This window comes from Pseudonaja textilis, chromosome 4, assembly GCF_049901715.1.
Source record: "Pseudonaja textilis isolate UNSWEBS1 chromosome 4, rPseTex1.2, whole genome shotgun sequence".
Lineage (NCBI taxonomy): Eukaryota > Metazoa > Chordata > Lepidosauria > Squamata > Elapidae > Pseudonaja > Pseudonaja textilis.
In genome coordinates this window covers 23,119,814-23,140,978 of record NC_141993.1, presented here as the reverse complement: position 1 = coordinate 23,140,978, position 21,165 = coordinate 23,119,814, and the positions used below count along the sequence as shown (strand labels likewise).

The following is a 21,165-nucleotide window of genomic DNA, read 5'->3' as shown; positions in this document are numbered from 1 at the left end:
CCAGCAAAAGAAGTGATAGAGATATCAATTTGTAAATTATTTCATCATGAAATGTAAATGTAATCTATATATATATATAAAAGCGAAATCCACTCACACATCATCACAAAATCTCCAGAACTGTAAAGCCTACAAACTTGAAATCTGGCACGTATGTTCCTCTTGGCTTCTAGATGCTCACTAAGAAAGGATTTTTCAAAATGACCATCAGAGCATTAGTATTTCCTATATTATTATTAACACGCTCTGATGCTGAGGAGTTCTACTCCCCCTCCCCACCTGAAAAGAAACCTATTCCAAATGCAAACACAAACAGAGGAGAGCAGTTTCAGATTTAGTTTCACAGCAGCAACCAGCTTTAGTACAGAACAGTTCAGCTAAGCCACGCCCAGGCTCCTTGCTGTCTCCTTCTTGCTCACACAGCAAATATTGTTTCAGTTTCCAAACAGCACTGAGCTCTCCCACACACTGACAGGATGCAAACCAGATAAATACTGATGGATGCTCCCCTCCGTTATTTTCCTCCCCCAAAACTAAGCCCACTCACATAATTTCGTAGTGAAGCAAGGGTATAGAGCTAGTTTAATATAATCCTATATTAATCAATCGTACCAGCAAAAGAAGTGATACAGATATCAATTTGTAAATTATTTCACCATAAAATTTAAATGTAATCTTGTATATTTTTATGTACACTTTTGGAATGTCACTAAGGAAAGGAAGATTGGATTTGAGTCAACACTGGCACTTCTAGTAAGTGTTTCTCTTCTCAGTGTTTGCTGCTTTCAAAGCCTTTTTGTTGTGGCTTTTTGTTAATCCTTAATTTCACCAGAGAAAAGAGTTAGTGGGAATGGGATAGTATGTCAGAGCTTATTTTTCATCCTCTGTGGCTTCTGAATCTGCTTGTAGAGTTCATTGTACGGTATTTTAATCATAAAAGTAGCATTTAGTGGGATTAGGAATTGCACTGAACAGTAAAATTAGATACAATATAAGATTAGGTGCCAGAATCCCAACAATGATGAGAAAACTTTCCCATTCAGACAGGAGTCTTAGACTAAGCTATTATTTCTACATCAATAGCCTTGGAGAATCCATATGCCTCACTTTATCTGGCTACAAGGCACAGATATCAAACTGTTAAGAATTAATTTAGCATGGTAGGATTCTTGGCTCATTGAGAAGCCATTTGGCTGTGTAGGTTTTAGATTTTATGAAGAACATATGGACCTCCAGATATTGGTGAGATGTAGGACCCAGAATCGTTCATCTTTGGCCATGCTGGTTGGGCTATTAAAAGGCACACCCTATCTGGTTTATGTTTAAATGTCATTTATATTCTTGTCCAAGACTACATGTGTGTTTGTACACATACATACAATATTGTAGATGCATGTATGTGCCTCGATGTGCCAAAATTCATTTTTATTTATTTTGAAACCTAAACATCTTAAATCTTTGGGTTTTTTTTTTTCATGGAATTTCAATATAGAGGATGCTGTAGCTGCTCTACCACATCCTTCTAATTCTTCTGCAATTTCAAATTATCCAGGTATTGTAATGGCTTACTTAGAAAGGCCCCTCAACCCCAGTGAAGCCCCGTGGCTACTTACATTGTAGGATTTTGAGTGACAAGGGCAGGTATAGTGATTTTATACAAGAAGAGTTGTCTTTGGTTCTGTCCAACGGCAGAATAAAGTTGATAAACAGGTTGTCCCCAGTTATTCTTCTGGCAGATTTCTTCTAATATCTATAATGATAAAATGAATCTAATGATATTTCCATACATGTATAATCATCACTTACAGACTGACAGTATGCAGATCACAGAAGTACGGAGCCATAGACATGCCAGGCAGGAGATAATGGTAAAGGTAAAGATTTTCCCTGTCCAGTTTCATCCAACTCTAGGGAATGGTGCTGATCTCCATTTCTTAGCTGGGGGAGCCAGCATTGTCCAAGGACATGATCCATGTGGCCAGCATGACTATATGTTGAGATGCAAGCTACTCTTCTTCCATCTCATCCATACATTGATTCCTACATTGCTTTCCAGCTCTAATAAATTCTGATTCCTCCATATATTTGCTTGGAAATTCAAGCCTCAATCATTTTCTGGTCCAAACTATTTCAACCTACTTCTCTTGTATTGATTATTCTCTTCTGTATTCCGTGTACTTTCATTTAGCTCCCATTCATTTGGGACCTCATTTTGTTTTATCACATATGTTTCCTAAGATCCTATTCCCATCTCACTTCTCCTGATACACTCAAGATTCACTTCCATATAACAAAGGGGGTAGAAGCATACTTTTATTCCTAGCCGTATAAGCATTCCTTACATACAGAAGGCTACATACTATCTGCAGCCTATCAATCCTCCATCCATTTTCTCATCTTTAATAAAATATTCTATCAAGATACACAACTTTGCCTATTTTATTTAATATATCATATTTATATAGTTGCCCATCTCACAGTAAAGTGACTGTAGGTGGCTTACAATAAACACATTTTAAAAATACAATTAAAACACATCATTTGCGTTAAAGACACTTGCTTAATCTTAAGAGCTAGACTGTTGCGGTTAAGATGCTGGATTGGGGGAGAAAGACTCCAGTTCCAATGTTTCCATAAGGCATGGAAACCAACAGGATGACCTAGGCCAATCACTCTGTTTCAACATTAAACTGGGAAATCAGAAAGCAAGTTGGAAGAAGGCAACGCAGTAGCAAAGCCACCATTGCAATCTTGGCAAGAAAAGTGCATGGACTGTTCCATAAATTCACTTGGATTCAAAATCGATTCAATGAACAAAATGAAACAAAAACCTTATAAACATTTGCTCCATTTTCTCTGCCAAGCACAAATATCTTGACTCTTGGTAAAGAGTTTTCAGATCTGTACAAACTATAATTTCCTGCAAGTTATTTGGGTTCTCAGCTAACGACATGGCATTGTGTGTACAGAAAACGATGCGTTTTCACAGATGACTTCCTATAATCCGACAGTAAATCCAGCATAATCTCATTGTGGCACCAGTTCATGAAGGGAGCTGTGAAAAGATATTACTACTGTAGGAATGCTGTTTCGTGTCAAAACTGTGTGGAGTGAAACCAAACAGAATAAACAACAACAACAACAACAACAAATGTCCAGTCTGCAAGGATTTATTATAGAAACAGGGAAGGCAGTAATCAAGAGCTGAAATGTTTCCTTTAGATCTGTTTTACCCACCTGTGGAGCAAGTTTAATTCCTTGTGGCTTTAAACTGACGTGGTTAATTGGCGTAAGCTCCATTCCAGGCAAAAGATCGTAGAGTTTGTCCTCCCCTCTTTTTTCTCCTTTAAGCTGGTATCCGCGACCCAGGGCAGGGTTAGCCAAGTAGCCTCGACCTCCTACTCCTCTAATTCCAGCAGCCCCTACAGGTACATTCATGTAAATTTCTAGGAATGTAAGAAGGCATTGAACTGAATCAAATCACAGGAAAATCTTCCTGATTCTTACAGTATGGGAAGGCTTGATTGCACACACAGGCTTAAAGTGGAGTTTTGATGTGAGAATGAAAAGTGGGTCACCAGGGGTGGGATTCAAATTTGGTAACAACCGGTTCTGTGGGCATGGCTAGATGGGCGTGGCTAGGTGGGTGTGGCCATGTGACTGAGTGGGAGTGGCTTCTTTTTTTGCAGCAATACCCCCCATGTTTTTTTGCCCCCTGGGTCTCAGGGAAGCCCCCTGGGGGGCATTTTTGCTCCCAGAAGGCTTCCCTGGGGCCCAGGAAGGCAAAAAAAAATGGAGCATGGGGGGAGCAGCACCCCTCTGCCCCCTTTTGCCTCCTGGACTTCAGGGAAGCCTCCTGGGTGAAGCAGTAAGACAGCAAGGGGCATCCCAACACAGCTGATCATTGGAACAGCTGATCGTTGGAAGGGGGGAAATACCTTAAGGAGTGACTGGGTGGGGGAGGATGCAGCCCTCCTTTAGAACTGACTGGACAGGGAGGGGAGGGTGGAGAGGGGCGGGGCCAGCCAGGGGCACAATTTGCCGGTTCTCCGAACTGTGCAGAATCATAACAACCAGTTCTATAGTACTGGTCTGAATCGTTAGAATCCCACCCCTATGGGTCACTTTTTACTGAGTCTCAAAGAGGTAAGGGGAAGAACCAAATATCTGCAACATTAGGTAGTAGATCTATAAACTATTTAGACCAGTGTCAATGGAGATTCTCAGTCATCCAGGTCATGGTTGTCCCAAAGGTGCTTTTTGAAAAGGCAACTGGACTTTGTTTTTTCCTTGAAGACATTTCACTTCTCATCCAAGGAGCTTCTTCAGCTCTTTAGACCAGTGTTTCTCTATCATGCCAACTTTAACATGTGTGGACTTCAAGTCCCAGAATTCTCCAAGGGAATTATGAGAGTTGAAATCCATCCATCTTAAAGTTGACACAATTGAGATACAATCTGATGCATACTTCAAGAGAGCAAAATTCTGCAGAACACAGCAGAGTTTTAGTTCCAAACAAATAGGTATTACATTAGTTTCTTCATCTACTACAACACTGAGGGTTTCAACTCCTGACATTAACATTTCTTTAGCCATGTTAATAGAATATACTTCCTTGGGAAGTAGTAGCAGTACCCAAAGCACAACCTCTGTTTATTGCCTTTGAAATGAAGAGTGATAATTCTCAGCTATGTGCACAGCTACCAATAAGATTTTATTGTGATCTGGGAGGTATCCTGTGAGCTTCTAATTATTTTTAGTATTTGTAAGTTCACCTCACAGATATTGGGCTTTCTAGGTTTCTACTTAAACATGTTTCTCTCTCTCTCTCTCACATACACACACACACACACACACACACACACACACACACCACTGAATGTGGGAATTGCAATCTGCTGCAAGGAGCAATCAAAATATTATTTTATACATTGTACATTTTCTACATTGCATTCTAATTATGTCATTATTCATGTAACACGGGCCTTTCCAGTTTCCATTTCATTAAATGCCCCAAGACTCACTGACTGAATATCTTGCACTAAATCACTTTCTTATCTCCTTTTTTCTCTGCAGTTATTATTTTCAATTCTAATTCAATTTTTGATGCCAATTCTAAGAGGATTATCATTTATAGGTAAAGAGCAGGGGCTCCAAAGCCACAATTGCTATACAGACTGATTTTTTTTTTTAGAGATTTAAGATTAAGCTTTTCAGTTTTGGTGTGTAATTTTGACACGATATAAGTCATCCCAATCACACATTGGAATTAGCTCATTTCTCTAAACATTTAGGATGGTTCACACATGCATGTAAGTATTTCACTTTTGATATTTCCTTGCTGAATTTATTAGTTTGCAGAAAGAGATGTGTCTGCTGAAAACTACCACATTTGAATGCTGCACTTGTGAAACCAACTATAGGCATAGTTGGTTTCAAACTATGGGCATTTTTTAGTTCCTCAAGGTTTCTGTCAAAGGCAAATCAGTAGTTCAAAACTACTGAACTATAAAACTACTGAGCTACTGAGAATCTCTAGTTCAAAACTGAACAGTCTGTTCCATTCCTTTATTTAAACAAAGCTTCATGCTCTATCAAATGTCCCAAATCTAAGAAGGAGCCCTGGCGGGGCAGTGGTTAAAATGTAATATTGCAGGCAAACTCTGCCCGCAACCTGAAGTTCAGTCCTGATGTGGCTCAAGGTTGATTCACTCTTCTATTCCTCTGAGGTCAGCAAAATGGGGATTCAGAGAGCTGGGGTCAATATGCAAATAATGCTTCAACATTATTTCCAGAGAGTAATGAAAAGGGCCTAAATGCTCTTGCTCAATACTGCTTGCTTGTAGAGTTGCAAAAGAATTCTGTTATGAATTCTTCATGGACCAGATTTTCATTCAATATCTCTGTAAACAAGTTAACTTATACGCTGAATGTTGACTGAAATAAGCTTTTTAAATTAAATTTCAACCACACATTTTAGCCTTCTCTCTATAATTTGTGCCATTGTGCCTTTCAAATATACTGAACTACAACCTTTTATAACAGCCATTTGACACTGGCATATTGACTAGAAATTTGGGAGCTATATTCTAATATAGTTTAAATATACTAGATTTGAGAAAAGTCATAATCATATCACCTAAGATTCTTTTGGTTGGATATTTCATTCTCATAAAAGCCAATGGGTTGGGCTAATTTTATTTTGAAGAGTAATGCAGGTTTCATTAAAGATCTTTAATTAAAATGGGTAAGAGAACATGGGTATTTATTAAAGTGACCCATTCCATATCAGAAGAGACCTGTCCAAAAGAAAAATAATAATAAAGGACAGTCCAGCCAAGTAAGAACATTGATATATTCTGCATTGCTCAATAGAATTACCTCTAATGGTCGAAGGTCTAATAATGCCTCTGTTGGTGAGGTGGCCTTTAGCAGCAGGGAAATGAAGGCCGGGAATGGCAGCATAGGCTTGTGGTGCATAGAAAACTGGAGCTCCTAGGTAAGCTGTGGCAGGATCGTAGACATGGCCAAAGGTGTAAGTAAATTCTGGCAACGCTGCTCCTCGTCCTCCTGTACCTCTGGTGTATCTCACATAACTGTCTTTGTCAACTGGCTTTGCTAAGGTGACTTCAATGGGAGAGCCATCCAACACCTTGAGGGCGGAAGAGAACACAAGGAATATATATGAGATACCATTCTTCTTCTTTCTCCTCCTCCTCCTCCTCCTCCTCCTCCTCCTCCTCCTCCTCCTCCTCCTCCTTGCCATTGTCTATCCATTGCAAGGTGAAGGCCTCTTCTGCATATTTCCAACCAATACAGTCTTGAGCTTTCTTTTGCCAATTGAGCCTATGTCTCATCCTATAAATGAGATATAGGACGAGAAAAATAAATAATTTAGAAAATACTAGGTACTAAGCCATACATGCACACCTATTGTTGTGGTTAGCCGGTAGCAGGTGCAGATGGTTGAGGAGAGAGAGGACTCTGATGAGGGGCCAGGACCATCAGGGAGTGGACTGCTGCCTTCAGAGATTGTGAGGGCTGGCAGCAGTGATGAGGAGGTTCCCAAGGAGCCTGTGCCAAGTGCACGTGCACGAAGGATTACTCGGAGGAAAGAACAATTACAGCAGCACAGGTGACTCAGGAGTAAGGCTGCAAGGTAATGGCCCCTCCCTCAAGAGGATAAAAGCTGGGTTTGGAAAAGCGTTCTTTGCAGAGGGCAAAGAAGCTCTTAAGCTCAACTGGTGGACATCTTAGTTCATGTTTGGAGAAATCTTCTTATCTCTGGGTTTTTGGCAGCCTTGACAAGCAACTTGGCTCTTTCTTGTCGGAGCTAATTAGTGGAAAGCAGCCTTCAGAACAGAATTCGTTATTAAACCTTGAAAGGTGGGGGCTGCTGCCTTTGTCTGTGTTTGCTCTTTGGGAACCCGGTTGGGTCAGAACACCTATACCAACGGATCACAGGAATTAAAGAAATGTCTCTTTGGGGGAGTAGCTCATTCGCAATGATAGTTTCTGAAAACCTTATGACCTCAATTGAGCCCAAATTTTCTATTGCTAAGGGAGACATTTGGTAGGTAAGTTTTGCCGCATTTAATGACCTTTCTTGTCACCGTTGTGAAGTGAGTCACTGCAGTTGTTAAGTTAGTAACCTGGTTATTAAGCAAATCTGGCTTTTCCATTGATGTTGTTTGTCAGAAAGTCTCAAAAGGGGAATCACACGACTCTGAGACACTGCAACTGTCATAAATGTGAGTCAGTTGCCAAGTGTCTGAATTTTGATCACATGACCATGGGGATGCTGCAAGAGTTAAGTATTAAAAATGGTCATAAATCACTTTTTGTGCCATTGTAACTTCAAATAGTCATTAAGCAAACTATTATAAATCGAGGGTTACCGGTACTGTAAATCTGAATTTGCTGGCATACCGTCTTGGCATCCCTGTATGAAAATTGTCTACAAGTGGGACAAGACTTTCAGAGATGTTTGAAGACCAGCAGGAGAGGTACATCAAAACACACAGACACAGAGACACAGTGTCATGTCTCTGTCAGAATCTGAATCTAAGGAGGAAGATGAACAGCTGACAGGGAGTGGGAGTGTGGATCTGTTGGCTGTGGAGGAAATTGGGAAGGGGCAAAGTCTGGCTGGGCAGAGCAGGGGAGAGATAGAACAAGGGAGAGGGAGTTCAGAGGAAGACCCAAGCCCACCCCCTCTTCATCCTAGGGCACGCAGGGAGGAACAGAGAAGAAAGCAACATGGGTTTCATGGCTTATGGGGGAGAAAAGGGCCCTGATTCCCTTCATTAGCCACAGCTGAGAAGACAGTTTATAAGAGAGGCAGGCTGCGTGTGGCAGGCTGCTGGGAGCAAACATGATTTTATCTTGCTCCTGCCCTGCCAAACTAATTTCTTCAGTTTGGCTTGATTGGACTTTAAATTACAGTTTGTGTTGACCAATTTATTAATTTTCTGAAGTTAAAGGCTGTTCCTGGGAGAGTTTTTCTCCAGCCAGAAGGTAACCTGGACATTGGGGGCAAAGTTGGAGATAATAAAGGGATTCTTATTGATTATCTGACTGTGTTGCCTTTGTGCCATGCCTCAGGTCATCACACACAGACACAAACAGACACACACACACACGCACATACAGCCCACTTGGTATTTTTGAAAGCAAATTGCACACCATTAAAAAGGACGAGTTTAGACTGGTATTTTGCTTGTTTTGCTTATTTATGGGATTATAAATAATACAGTTGCTTTGGGTTGACTGATGATTTATCAGGCAGCTCAAAATCCAAACAACAATGAACCACATATTTCATAGTAGAAAAACTGCTGGAGAGCAAAATGAAGCAATTCCCTTCAAACTCTCTGCCAAGCCTTTTATAGTGCACATTATTTGACACGTACATACCCCCACCCTACTCCAACAGAAACATTACCAGTATTAGAACCAACATTATGAATCATATTATGCAACATGCATGCAACTCTCTGTTTGCCTCCCAGAAAGTGCAGAACTAATCCATCATTACCTTCCCATTTAAGATTTTCATGGCTTCCACTGCATCTTCTCGATTATTAAAGTGCACAAATGCATAGTCTCTAATTTTCTTTACCCGTTCCACTGAACCTGTGGAAGAGATTTGGAGGATAAATAGAGTGCATATTTTGTACAATAAAAGGCATATCCCGATGCTCCGCTTTTATTATTAAGTGTTGTAACTGATGATTCTTGACTCTTGACAAATGTACCTTTTCTTTTATGTACACTAAGAGCATTTGCACCAAGACAAATTCCTTGTGTGTCCAATCACACTTGGCCAATAAAGAATTCTTATTCTATTCTATTCTATTCTATTCTATTCTATTCTATTCTATTCTATTCTATTCTATTCTATTCTGTAATTCTATTCTATTCTATTTTCCTATTCTATTCCTATTCCTATACCTACTCTACTCTACTCTTCTCTACTCTTCTCTACTCTACTCTACTCTATTGTGTAATTCTATTCTATTCTATTTTAAGTTTAGATCTCGCACTTTAATTTTAAATTATGGTTTTTGTGCTGCATTAAATCCTGATAATATAAACCATAATTGCGTTGTTTGAATCTCTACTAGTGTAGAGGTATTGTACATATTTTCCCCCTTTAGTGTATTTAGCAGTAGCTGCCTCCAGAAAGGAATTTCCTTCTGTGTGTCCTGTTCTGCATAGCAAGAAGCAGCATGCCATCATGTGAATCCTGTTACAGGTAGTCCTTGACTTACAACCATTCATTTACCGTTCAAAGTTACAACGGCACTGAAAAAAGTGACTTATGACCTTTTTATGACTTATGCAGCATCACCATTGTCACATGATCAATATTTGGATGCCTGCCAACTGGCCCGTAGTTATGACAGTTGCAGTGTCCACAGGGTCATATGATCCCCTTTTGCGACTTCCTGAAAAGCAAAGTCAATGGGAAAGCCAGATTCACTTAACAACTGTATTGCCAATTTAACAACTGCAGTGATTCACTTAACAACTGTGGCAGGAAAGGTCGTAACATGGAGTCAAATTCACTTAACAATTGCTTTGGTTAGCAGAGGAAAGTTTGGGCATAAGTCGAGGACTACCTGGGCATGTAAAGTATATGAGGAGCCTCCGTGGCGCAGTGGTTAGAGTGTAGTACTGCAAGCTACTTCTGCAGCCAGCTGCCTACAATTTGGCAGATCGAATCCCACCAGGCTCAAGGTTGACTCAGCCTTCCATCCTTCTGAGGTGGGTAAAATGAGGACCCAGATTGTTGGGGGCAATATGCTGACTCTGTAAACCACTTAGAGAGGGCTGTAAAGCTCTGTGAAGTGGTATATAAGTCTAAGTGCTATTGCTATATCAGCAATTTCTGTACATGTCATGGATGGGCAACCTTTTTTTCTTGTGAAATTTCCATTTCCTGTTTTTGTTAAGGAAAAACAGCTCACAGAGTTGTGACATAACTGGAGTAAGCTGAGTGCAAATCTTTGACCTCTTTTTTTCATTTTTTTTAAATTGTTGTATGTATTAAAAATAAAAATGTCCAATAGGGATTGTTTCCCTCTGTAAACATCTCTGTCCAAATGCATAAATAATGCCGTTTTAGGAGAACGGGTGGCTGTTCAATGGTTTTTCTAATGCCTTAATCCTTTGCAAGTCTTAAAAGGCCTGTAGCATCTCCAAAACAAATTCCCCAGTCAAAAATGTTCAGCCTGGTCCATTTTGAAGTCTGGAGTCTATGGATGCCCATGGAGGTACGCTCTGGCTGCCTTCATTGGCTTCAGTCACTCATAGTGATCTGAGACTTAAAGAAGGCCAGGACTTAATGTTTTTTTTAAAAAAGCATTCAATCTAACTGATAAACATTTTAATAGTTACCCAAATTACAGGATAAAAGGAAAAGAAACATGATATGGGGACTTGAAGCTTTGCAGAAGAGTGCTGAGAAGTTATTTCAATGGATGCCTAATGATATATTCTTGATACAAGCCCAGAATTAATTATTGGCTGGATTAGGGCATTGGAGGCTAAAACATATGAAGGGTTGCAGTGGTGGGATTCAAACTTTTTTACTACCGGTTCTGTGGGCATGGCTTGGTGGGCGTGGCCATGTGACTGGGTGGGCGTGGCTTTTTTTTTTTGCTTTGCTTTTTTGCAGCCCCCACCTGTTTTGGGGGCCTTCTGGGACTCAGAAGAACCTTGGGGGGGGGGGGTTGCTCCCCTAAGGCTCCTCTGAAGCTCAGGAAGGCAAAAAATGGAGAGGGGGGCTCAGCCATTTTTTGCCTTCCTGGGCCTCAGCAAGGGGCATCCTGGCACAGCTGATCTATTTACAGCTGATTGTCAGGAGGGAAAAAAAAGGAAGAATTACCTTAGGCGAACATCGGGTGGGCGGGGTGAGCGAGCATTGGGCGGGAGGGCAACTGGGTCGGGGGCGTGGCCAGCCAGAAGTTACTACTGGTTCAGCGACCCACGCCAAATTCTTGCTACCGGTTTGCCCAATGCGGTGTGAACCGGCTGAATATCACCTCTGAAGGGTTGCTGGAATTGAGTGTGTCTAGTAATTAAATGATAAAAAGGACTACAAGTGACATGATAGCAGTATTCCAATATCTAAGGGGGTTGCCCTAAAGAAGAGGAAGTCAATCTATTCTCTAAAGCACCTGAAGTCAGGATAAGAAGCAATGGATGGAAACTAATCAAGGAGAGAACCAAAATAGGCCTAAGGAGGAATTTTCTGCCATTAAAACAATTGCCTCCAGAAGTTGTAGAAGCGCCAAAACGGAAGTTTGTAAGAAGAAATTGGACAACCATTTGTCTGAAATGGTACAGGATTTCTTGCCTATACAACTCTTTTCCAACTCTGTTATTCTGTGATAGAGTTAGCAAGTCATAGAAATAACAATTTTGCACTGAACAATTGTGCATGCATCTTTGGAAAAACTAAAGATAAAACCAAAACCTTTTGAGAGAAGCTACTATACATTTAAGCCCAATGTGTAGCTTTTTTTTTTTTTTAAGCCTCCCTGTATTTCTGCTTCTCTGTTTCGGCTCTGGGACTGTGATGTTGCCAGAGAATTTGTAGTCTGAATTTGCTGCAGCGAACAGCTGTGCTCCTTTTTAATGACCAAGTACAATGGTTGGTCACTGATTAATATTTTATTAAATGGTTTAATGAGATTATTTTGGAGACTACCATCTTTTAACATGCCAGTTGAAGTACTGGTCTTATTCCCCCAGAAAAATATAGTTTTTCATCCATGCAGCACTTAGGTTAATTTGACTGTTCATAGGTTTATTTAACATATTTAAAAGCTTGGTTTAATGAGGCTTGTGCAAATAGGGAAATAAGTTACACCATCCTACACGCACATAATAATATTAAAAAAAAGAGAGAAAGTAGGAAAAGAGTTCAAAAGCAAATAGATCTCTGGTTACATCATTCATTGAGCATTTACTGTTATTGGTGGCAGGAAAATGCTGCTGTTCCAGATGTAACCTGCAGATTGCTGGTAGGCGATGAAATGGAAGCAAGGCCCTCCCAAGGATGACACCTGTTTTATAGAATGACCTGCCTTCAGGATGATTCAGCAATGGTGTAAACTAAAAAGATACTCCTTTGGTCTTTTTAGCTCCCAGAAAAAGGGAGTGGGGGAAAACAAGGCATTCCTTAAATGCCTAGATAATCACCCTGACAGCTGAAAGTTGTCAGAGCATAAAAAGGTTTTATTTTTTTATTTGATTTATTTGATTTGTCAAATGCTTATAAGATAATAGGTATAAGTATAAACATGAGTAAGAATACAGGAAATAGGTATGAATAAATGGGGACAATAGGACAGGGACGGGAGGCACGATGGTGTACTTATGCATGCCTCTTAGGAATGGGGTGAGGTCAATAGTGGTTAGTTTGAGGTTAAAGGAGTGCGGGTTAGAAGATGTAACAACAGAGTCAGGTAGTGCATTCCAGGCATCGACCACTCTGCTGCTGAAGTCATACTTTCTGCAATCAGGTTTGAAGCGGTTTACATTGAGTTTGTATCTGCTGTGTGCTCTTGTATTGTTGTGGTTGAAACTGAAGTAGTCATTGACTGGTAGGACATTGTAGCAGATAATTTTGTGTGCTACACTTAAATCTAACCATAGGCACCGTAGTTCAAGGTTGTTCAAGCCCAAAATCTCAAGCCTGGTGGTGTAGGGTAGGTTACTGGAGAGCATGATGGATGACTCTTGGAGATGAATGTGTCCCATTGGAGAAGTCACATCCAGGGAATGGTGGAAAGACAGGATCAAAGGGGAAATGTATGTTGTAAGCCACACGCCAACATGGCAACTTTTAATAAATCAATTTTCTTTTCTCTGAGATGCAACTAGAGACTTTTGATTTGATTGAGGGTGGATTTATTGGAGCCCTGACAAAGGGTGTGTTTTATTAGATTTTGCATCCAGGACCTCTGCTAACCTTTGCCTTTTCAATGGACTAATTCTAACTAGGAAACTCCTTTTTACAGCATTGTTCATTATTTTTGTGGTTTTAGGATGAGAAATGTATGTAAATATTTCACAAGAAGAGTTCTCCGCTCCTCTACTCATTGCAGAATACCTTATGCCACCAGACTTGAAACTCTAGACCTAGAAAATCTAGAACTACACCGCCTTAGGTCCGATCTAAGTATAGTATATAAAATCATACATTTCAATGACTTACCTGTCAACGAATACTTCAGCTTCAACCATAACAATACAAGAGCAAACAATAGATACAAACTCAAGATTAATCGCACCAAACTTGATTGCAGGAAATACGACTTCAGCAACAGAGTGGTCAATGTTTGAGATACTCTACCTGACTCTGTGGTTTCTTCCCCAAACCCCCAAAACTTTAACCTTAGACTGTCTACTATTGACCTCACCCCTTTCCTAAGATGTCTGTAGGGGGAGTGCATAAGCCCACCAATGTGCCTACCATCCCTGTCCTATTGTTTCTTTTATTTTTCTTATATGTACCCATTCATAACTATGTATATACTTATACCTATTATCTTGTAAGCAATTGACAAATAAAATAAATAAATAAATATTTTAGTGAATATTATAATATTAATATATTATATTAATATATAATGCACCAAAACAAAATTAAAAAATGATGGGGATGACAATCTTTTTTCCCCCCAAGGATGCATTAGGGAACAGTGCTAAAGCTTAGTACAGGTGGTCCTCAACTTACAACAGTTTGCTTGGTGAGTGTTCAAGTTACAATGGCACTGAAAAGATTGACTTATGATCATTTTTCAGACTTACAACCACTGCACCATCCTCATGGTCACGTGATCAAAATTCAAACGCTTGGCAACTGACTCATATTTATAACGGTTGCAGTGTACCAGCGTCATATGATCCCCTTTTGTGACCTTCTGACAAGCAAGTCCATGGGGAAGCCAGATTCATTTAACAACCATGTTACTAATTGAACAATTGCAGTGATTCATTTAACAATGGTGGTGAGAAAAGTTGTAAAATGGGGCAAAACTCATTTGAGAAATGTCTCACTTAGCAACATAAATTTTGGGCTCAGGGTTGGTCATAAGTTGGGGAATACCTGTGGTCCTTGAAAAGTCATTGGTACCAGGCTGTGTTGTGCCTATTAGGATAGTCAATTGTTTTGTGTCATTCACGCCAGAGGTGGCATTCAGCAGGTTCTGACCGGTTCTGGAGAACCGGTAGTGGAAATTTTGAGTAGTTCGGAGAACTGGGAAATCCCACCTCTGACTGGAGATTTTACCGTATCCTCCCCTGCCACACCCACCAAGCCACGCCCAGAGAACCGGTAGTAAAAAAAATTGAATTCCACCACTGATTCACTTGATATTAGGGCGCCATAAACTGTTGTATTCTGTTTGGAAATTTTCTCATCACTTTTTGGGTCATTTTTATTTCCAGAAAAACATCTAATAAAGGTGGAAAGAAGGCCTCCTGTAGTTATACATGGCAGCTTTTTGATAACACTAGGAGCCCTTTATTTGAGAGAAACTTGAGTAGTAGGAAAGCTTTATTGATTTCTTAGGTAGTTTGGAAATGTCAGAGCTTTCCTGGCAAGTGATGGACAGAAGAGGTTAGAGGTTGATGCAATCCATATATTGATGGCAATGAAGTTTGAATCTCCATCTGAGAACGTTTCGGCCGTTCCTGTAGATTATTAAACAGCATGGTGTGCATAGATCTGAACTCTATATAACAATAGTCCAAGGGATAAGCAAAAATCACCCAACATAACTACCTTATAATTGCTGGCTTATTCTGTTGCTTTTTGTTTTTACTTTTTGAGTAACAACCAATTTGCAGGCAATTTACGCTTGCCAGCAAAAATGGGCACTTTACTTGTTTGTTGACTTTTATTCAAAAGGACGCTGGTGCCAACCATTTATTAAGAAGTCCTTGAAAAGTATTGACATCGGATCTTAAAAATTTCAAATGCTCTTAACTGCTGATTTGTCGGTGTTCTTTAAATGTGTGAATATAAGGAAATTTCTTACTTGAAGTTTTTGAATTATATGTGTTATGTCTTGGGAACCGGTTGGGGCTCCAACCGGGTCCGCTCTTTATGCAGATTCAACAACCGTTCCTATTGGCTGGCGCCGTTTGACAGCCGGCATATAAAAAGCCGGCTGTCAAGCCAAGCCAGCCGTTGTTCGCACGCCAGTCTGCCCGTCACCGGCAGACGCGACAACCACCGGTTCATCAAATAAACATTGTTAACCGTATGCCCTGGTCTAGCCTCTCCTTTCCTTCGAAACACAACACTGGCGACGAGGATGGGATCGGAAGGCTAGTCAGGAGCATTTCCTCAAGGAACGGAAGCCGCAGCCGTTTGATTTACCGAGCAAGCCGCAGCCGCTTGGATTACCGAGCATCGGGCTCAGAAGTGAAAGTGCTAGAGCCGCTCAGGTTAGATCTGCCGCGGTTAGCGAAGGCTGGGTGCTGTCAGTAAAAGTTACAAAGGTTAGAGCACCACAGATAGTGAGAGTCGGGCGCTGAAGCCGCAGCCGCCCGCGCACGCAGAAAAAGGGCGCAAAAATTCTAACGGCTGTCATTGAGCTGCAGCCACTAGAGCAAGCTACGGCGCTGAGAGCCTCAGCCGCCTCAATTACAAAAAGGGCGCAAATTACAATAGAGGTCACTACAGAAGCCACCAAGTGAAATTGAGAGCGCCTCAGCCGCTCCACCCCCCCCCAAAAAATAATAATAATAATAAAAAAGGCTCGAATTTTAAAGCGCTGTCAGTACAGCACCGCAGCCACAGCCGCCTAACGCTCGCAAAAGAGCGCGAAAATTCAAGCGCCTCAGGAAAGCCGAAGTCATTGAGTGAGACTAGGGCACTGTAGCCACAGCCGCCAGCGCTCTCAAGCAGCATCAATCCAAGACCACGAGCACCCAGTGAGGCAGACCAGTCTACCAAGAGACTGAGGGACCCAAAATGAATGTCAATTCAGTATTCCCCCCTTTCAAACCTGATGAGGAAAAGTGGGATTCATATAAGAATCGCTTCAACCACTTTATCGATGCTATTGGACTGGCTGAAGCTTCAGAGCAGAGGAAGAAATCCTACTTCCTCAGCTACTGTGGGGCTGTAGTATATGACACTGCCACAGCACTCCTGGCCCCACGAGAAATAGGGAATGTCCCATGGGCAGAGCTGGTGGAAATGCTATCCAACCACTACTCACCAAAACCGTCTCAGATTGCTAGGCGCTTCGCCTTTAGGATGAGGAAGCAAGCCGAGGGGGAATCCATAAATCAATATATGGCAGCCCTGAGGACAGCAGCTCTACAATGTGAGTTCAAAAACTATTTGGACGACATGCTGCTCGACCAACTCGTCTGTGGGGTGAGGGATCTAAAACTCCAGAGGCGTTTGCTGGCTAGAAGAGACCTCAACCTCCCCCAGGCAGTTGAAGAAGCCTTAGCTGCAGAACTTGCAGCACAGTCCGCAGCTGAGATCCAGGGCACCGCTTCCAGACCCAGCACTTCCTCCGTACACTCTGAAGAAGCGGTAAGTGAGGATGACCCTGCAGAATACGCTGATGTGCATCGCCTCAAGCCAACGAGACAGCCGCAGGTAGGAGCGAGGCCAAGAAACAACAGTGGCCCAAAACAAACTCTTTTATGCCTGACCTGTGGAGGTTCCCATTCCCGGGCATCTTGCAGGTTCAGAAACGCCACCTGCCACAATTGCCACAAGAAGGGTCACCTCGCAAGAGTCTGCCAGGCAGCGCGCACCTCTCCACAAAGATCTCTTTCCTCTCCTGTTCCCGAAGGCAAGTAGAAAAATGCCATACTTGTTACCAAGCCAACCACACACTTTACACCCCAATAAAATTACACTTTCTGTCTTACTAGAAGGTAATCCCTGCCGCATGGAGGTAGACACGGGGTCAGCGCTCTCAATCATATCTTGGGACACGCTTAAGAAGATCCAGCCCAGACTGACAAAGAACCAGCTTCAAAAGTGCCATCTCACCTTGAGAGACTACCAAGGAAAGAACATCCCCGTCCTCGGGAAAGGCAAGTTTCTCGTGAAATTCCAAACCTTTAAAGGCCATTTGCCTTTAGTGGTTGTTAATGGTGCCCTCCCTAGTCTTTTGGGGTTGGATTGGTTCCCCTCTCTCGGCCTTAGTATAAAAGGAGTCCATGCTGTCTCAACTTCTGATGTTGACTCCTTATTTACAGACTTCTCTGACGTTTTTAGTAGTGAGTTAGGCTGCTATAAGGGCACTCCCATCTCCTTCTCAGTAGACCCACAGGCAGTCCCCGTTCGCTTAAAACCACGTAGAGTACCTTTCGCCATCCGCCCCAAATTGGACGCGGAACTAGACAAACTACTAAAACAAGGGGTGATAGAACCCACAGATTTCGCTAAGTGGGAGACCCCAATAGTCACCCGCTAAAAAAGACGGTAATCTAAGAATTTGTGCTGACTACAAGACGTCAATCAACCGTTATCTACAGGTTAGCGCATATCCAGTCCCAGTCATCCAGCACCTGTTACACACATTCGAACCTGGCACCATTTTCGCCAAACTGGACATGTCACAGGCATACCAACAGTTCCCGTGGATAACCAAACAGCTGACTTACAGACCATAGTTACACACAGAGGGGCATTCAGATGTAAGCGTCTCCAGTTTGGCGTAAGTGTAGCCCCAGGTATTTTCCAATCACTGATGGAGCGAATCCTCTAAGGTCTCCCCGGCGTAGTGCCATATTTCGATGACATCTTAGTCACAGCCAGGGACAGACCCCAACTCATCCAGAGAGTCAGGGCAGTATTAGAGAAGTTCAGGCAGCATGGCCTCAAACTAAAACGGGAGAAGTGTACCATCGCCACTAGACAGGTGGACTTTCTAGGCTACAGGCTAGACGCCTCAGGCATCCACCCGGTGGAATCGAAAGTCAAGGCCATCCACGAAGTGCCCACGCCTACCAACAAAACCGAGTTACAAGCCTTCCTGGGGTTATTGAACTTCTACGCTTCATTTCTCCCACACAAGGCGTCAGTTGCTGAGCCATTGCACAGGCTCTTAGACAGAAACACACCATGGCACTGGGGACCCAAAGAAAACCAAGCATTTGTGGCAGTCAAATCTCTACTCACCTCTGAGGCTGTCTTAATACAATTTGACCAACGCCTTCCTTTGGTCCTAGCCGCAGACGCATCCCCTTTTGGGATAGGAGCTGTCTTAAGTCACAGGCTCCCCAATGGCTCCGAGGCACCAATTGCCTTCTTTTCAAGAACCCTTTCAGCGACTGAGCGTAATTACAGCCAGGTTGATAAGGAGGCCTTGGCTGCAGTAGCAGCAGTCAAAAATTCCACGAATTTCTATTCGGACACCAATTCGAACTTATTACTGATCACAAGCCGCTTTTAGGATTATTATCAGGGAAAAGCAAACCCGCAGATATTGTCGCCTAGAATGACCAGATGGACCTTATTCCTGGCGGCTTACTCGTGCATAAACTGGTCTATCGTCCCGGTAAAAATCTAAACCACGCTGATACCCTCAGCCGCTGCCCCTTGCCAGCCCCAGTCGAGGACCCAGCTCCTGTGCATGCCATTTTGATGTAAACGAACTCAAGCTGCCGGTGACTGCAGGCGACATAGCATCACATTCCAAGAAGGACAGAACAATCGCCCAGGTTCTGGACTGGGTAGGGAGGGGTGGCCGGAAACTAACTATTCAGTTGATTTCGCCCCATTTAAAACTCGCCAGCTAGAGCTCTCTAAGTTGCAGGGATGCCTATTGTGGGGTACCAGAGTGGTCATACCAACCACCCTTCGCATACCCGTCTTGAAGATGCTGCACGAGGGCCATCCAGGAATCGTGCGGATGAAGGCGTTAGCTCGAAGCTACGTCTGGTGGCCCGGGATGGACGATCAGATCGCCAAGTGGGTAAGCTCGTGTCGACCCTGTCAAGAATCTAGGGCAGCCCGCCAACCGCCACACCCACAAAGTGGGAAAGTGCCAATGCCCCGTGGTCACGGCTTCACATCGACCTGGCCGGGCCAATGCACGGCAAGACCTTCTTGGTGGTCGTGGACGCCTATTCAAAATGGATAGATGTGGCCTTACTTCACACGACCACCACACAGGCAGTTGTTAAAGCCTTGACTCACCTTTTTGTAACTCACGGACTCCCTGACACACTGGTATCCGATAATGGCCCCCAGTTCACCTCGAACGAATTTAGTAGGTATGTCACAAATCTAGGCATCAGACACGTCCTCACGGCCCCTTTCCACCCCGCCAGCAACGGGTTGGCGGAGCGGGCAGTCAGATCAGCCAAGGAGGCGTTAGCCAGATTCGGCCCAGTGGGTTGGCATTCTAAACTGTCTCAATTCCTCCTAAGCCAGCATACCACACCGTGCACAGTTACGAACAAATCCCCGGCTGAGCTGCTGATGGGGAGACGCCTGAGGACTGCCTTAGACAGGCTGCACCCCACTACTGTCCAGACACCCCTTTGGGGTCCGACAGTCTGGCCAGGAATTTCGCAGTTCAGGACCTAGTGTTTGCTAGGAACTACGCGGGGGACCCACTGTCCGGGAAGGTCGTGGCCGTCACAGGTCCGAGATCTTATCGGGTCCAACTTGAAGACGGGCGTGTGTGGCGAAGGCACCTGGACCAGCTGCGGGGATGACGGAGCAGCCTGACCGGCCCAGACCCGTCTCCACCAGATGAGCCGCGGGCTCCACACCAAGATCCAGCTGGGGATCCCCAGAGGGACCAACCTTCTCCAACGGAGCAGAGGGAGCAGGCAGTAGACCGGGACTGCCAGCCGGGAGCGCCACCGTTTATCCCCAGCGAAGGCAGAGACTTTTCCCTGGCTCCAGTTCCTGCACCGAGCCCTATTCGCCCCCTACGTACCCGGACCAGGGGTCCGCGAACTTGTCTTCGCCCAATGACCCTCCTGAGTTACGTCGCTCGGGTCGCCAACACAGACCACCGGCGTATCTCAAAGACTATATGTGTTCCCATCTAGGGGAAGGGGTGTTATGTCTTGGGAACCGGTTGGGGCTCCAACCGGGTCCGCTCTTTATGCAGATTCAACAACCGTTCCTATTGGCTGGCGCCGTTTGACAGCCGGCATATAAAAAGCCGGCTGTCAAGCCAAGCCAGCCGTTGTTCGCACGCCAGTCTGCCCGTCACCGGCAGACGCGACAACCACCGGTTCATCAAATAAACATTGTTAACCGTATGCCCTGGTCTAGCCTCTCCTTTCCTTCGAAACACAACAATATGGTTTCAGACATTATATGGCCGTGTGGACAAAACGCTTTTGTGCTTCTGAACTCTGAGAGTGAATGCAGGCCTCAGGATTAAGTTGCTATACAGACAGTGGTTATTATGGGGAACCGGCTTGAAATTTAACTGCAGATACATTGAACATGGAATAACAGAGTTGAAAGAGACGTAGGAGGTACAGATACAGATAATCAGAGTTGGAAGGGACCTTATAGGTCATCTAGTCCAACCCCCCGCCCAAGCGGTGGAGACCCTACACCATTTCTGACAAATGGCAGTCCAATCTCTTCTTGAAAATCTCAAGGTCATCTAGTCCAACCCCCAGCTCGAGCAGGAGACC

The 21,165-nt window shown here is 43.3% G+C and overlaps 1 protein-coding gene across 3 annotated transcripts in view; it reads right to left on the bottom strand.

Moving 5' to 3' along the window:
* Positions 1-21,165, bottom strand: part of A1CF (APOBEC1 complementation factor) — a 64,901-nt gene that overhangs the window by 12,333 nt on the left and 31,403 nt on the right. For 2 of the 3 annotated variants that reach the window (XM_026719914.2, XM_087932359.1), the window contains 4 exons: positions 9,038-9,135; positions 6,382-6,652; positions 3,238-3,446; positions 1,614-1,750 (listed from right to left, as the gene is read on the bottom strand). In XM_026719914.2, coding sequence (XP_026575699.1) covers positions 1,614-1,750; positions 3,238-3,446; positions 6,382-6,652; positions 9,038-9,135 — 715 coding nt within the window. The remainder of the gene's footprint in view (positions 1-1,613; positions 1,751-3,237; positions 3,447-6,381; positions 6,653-9,037; positions 9,136-21,165) is intronic. The other variant, XM_026719915.2, reaches the window with a different exon arrangement.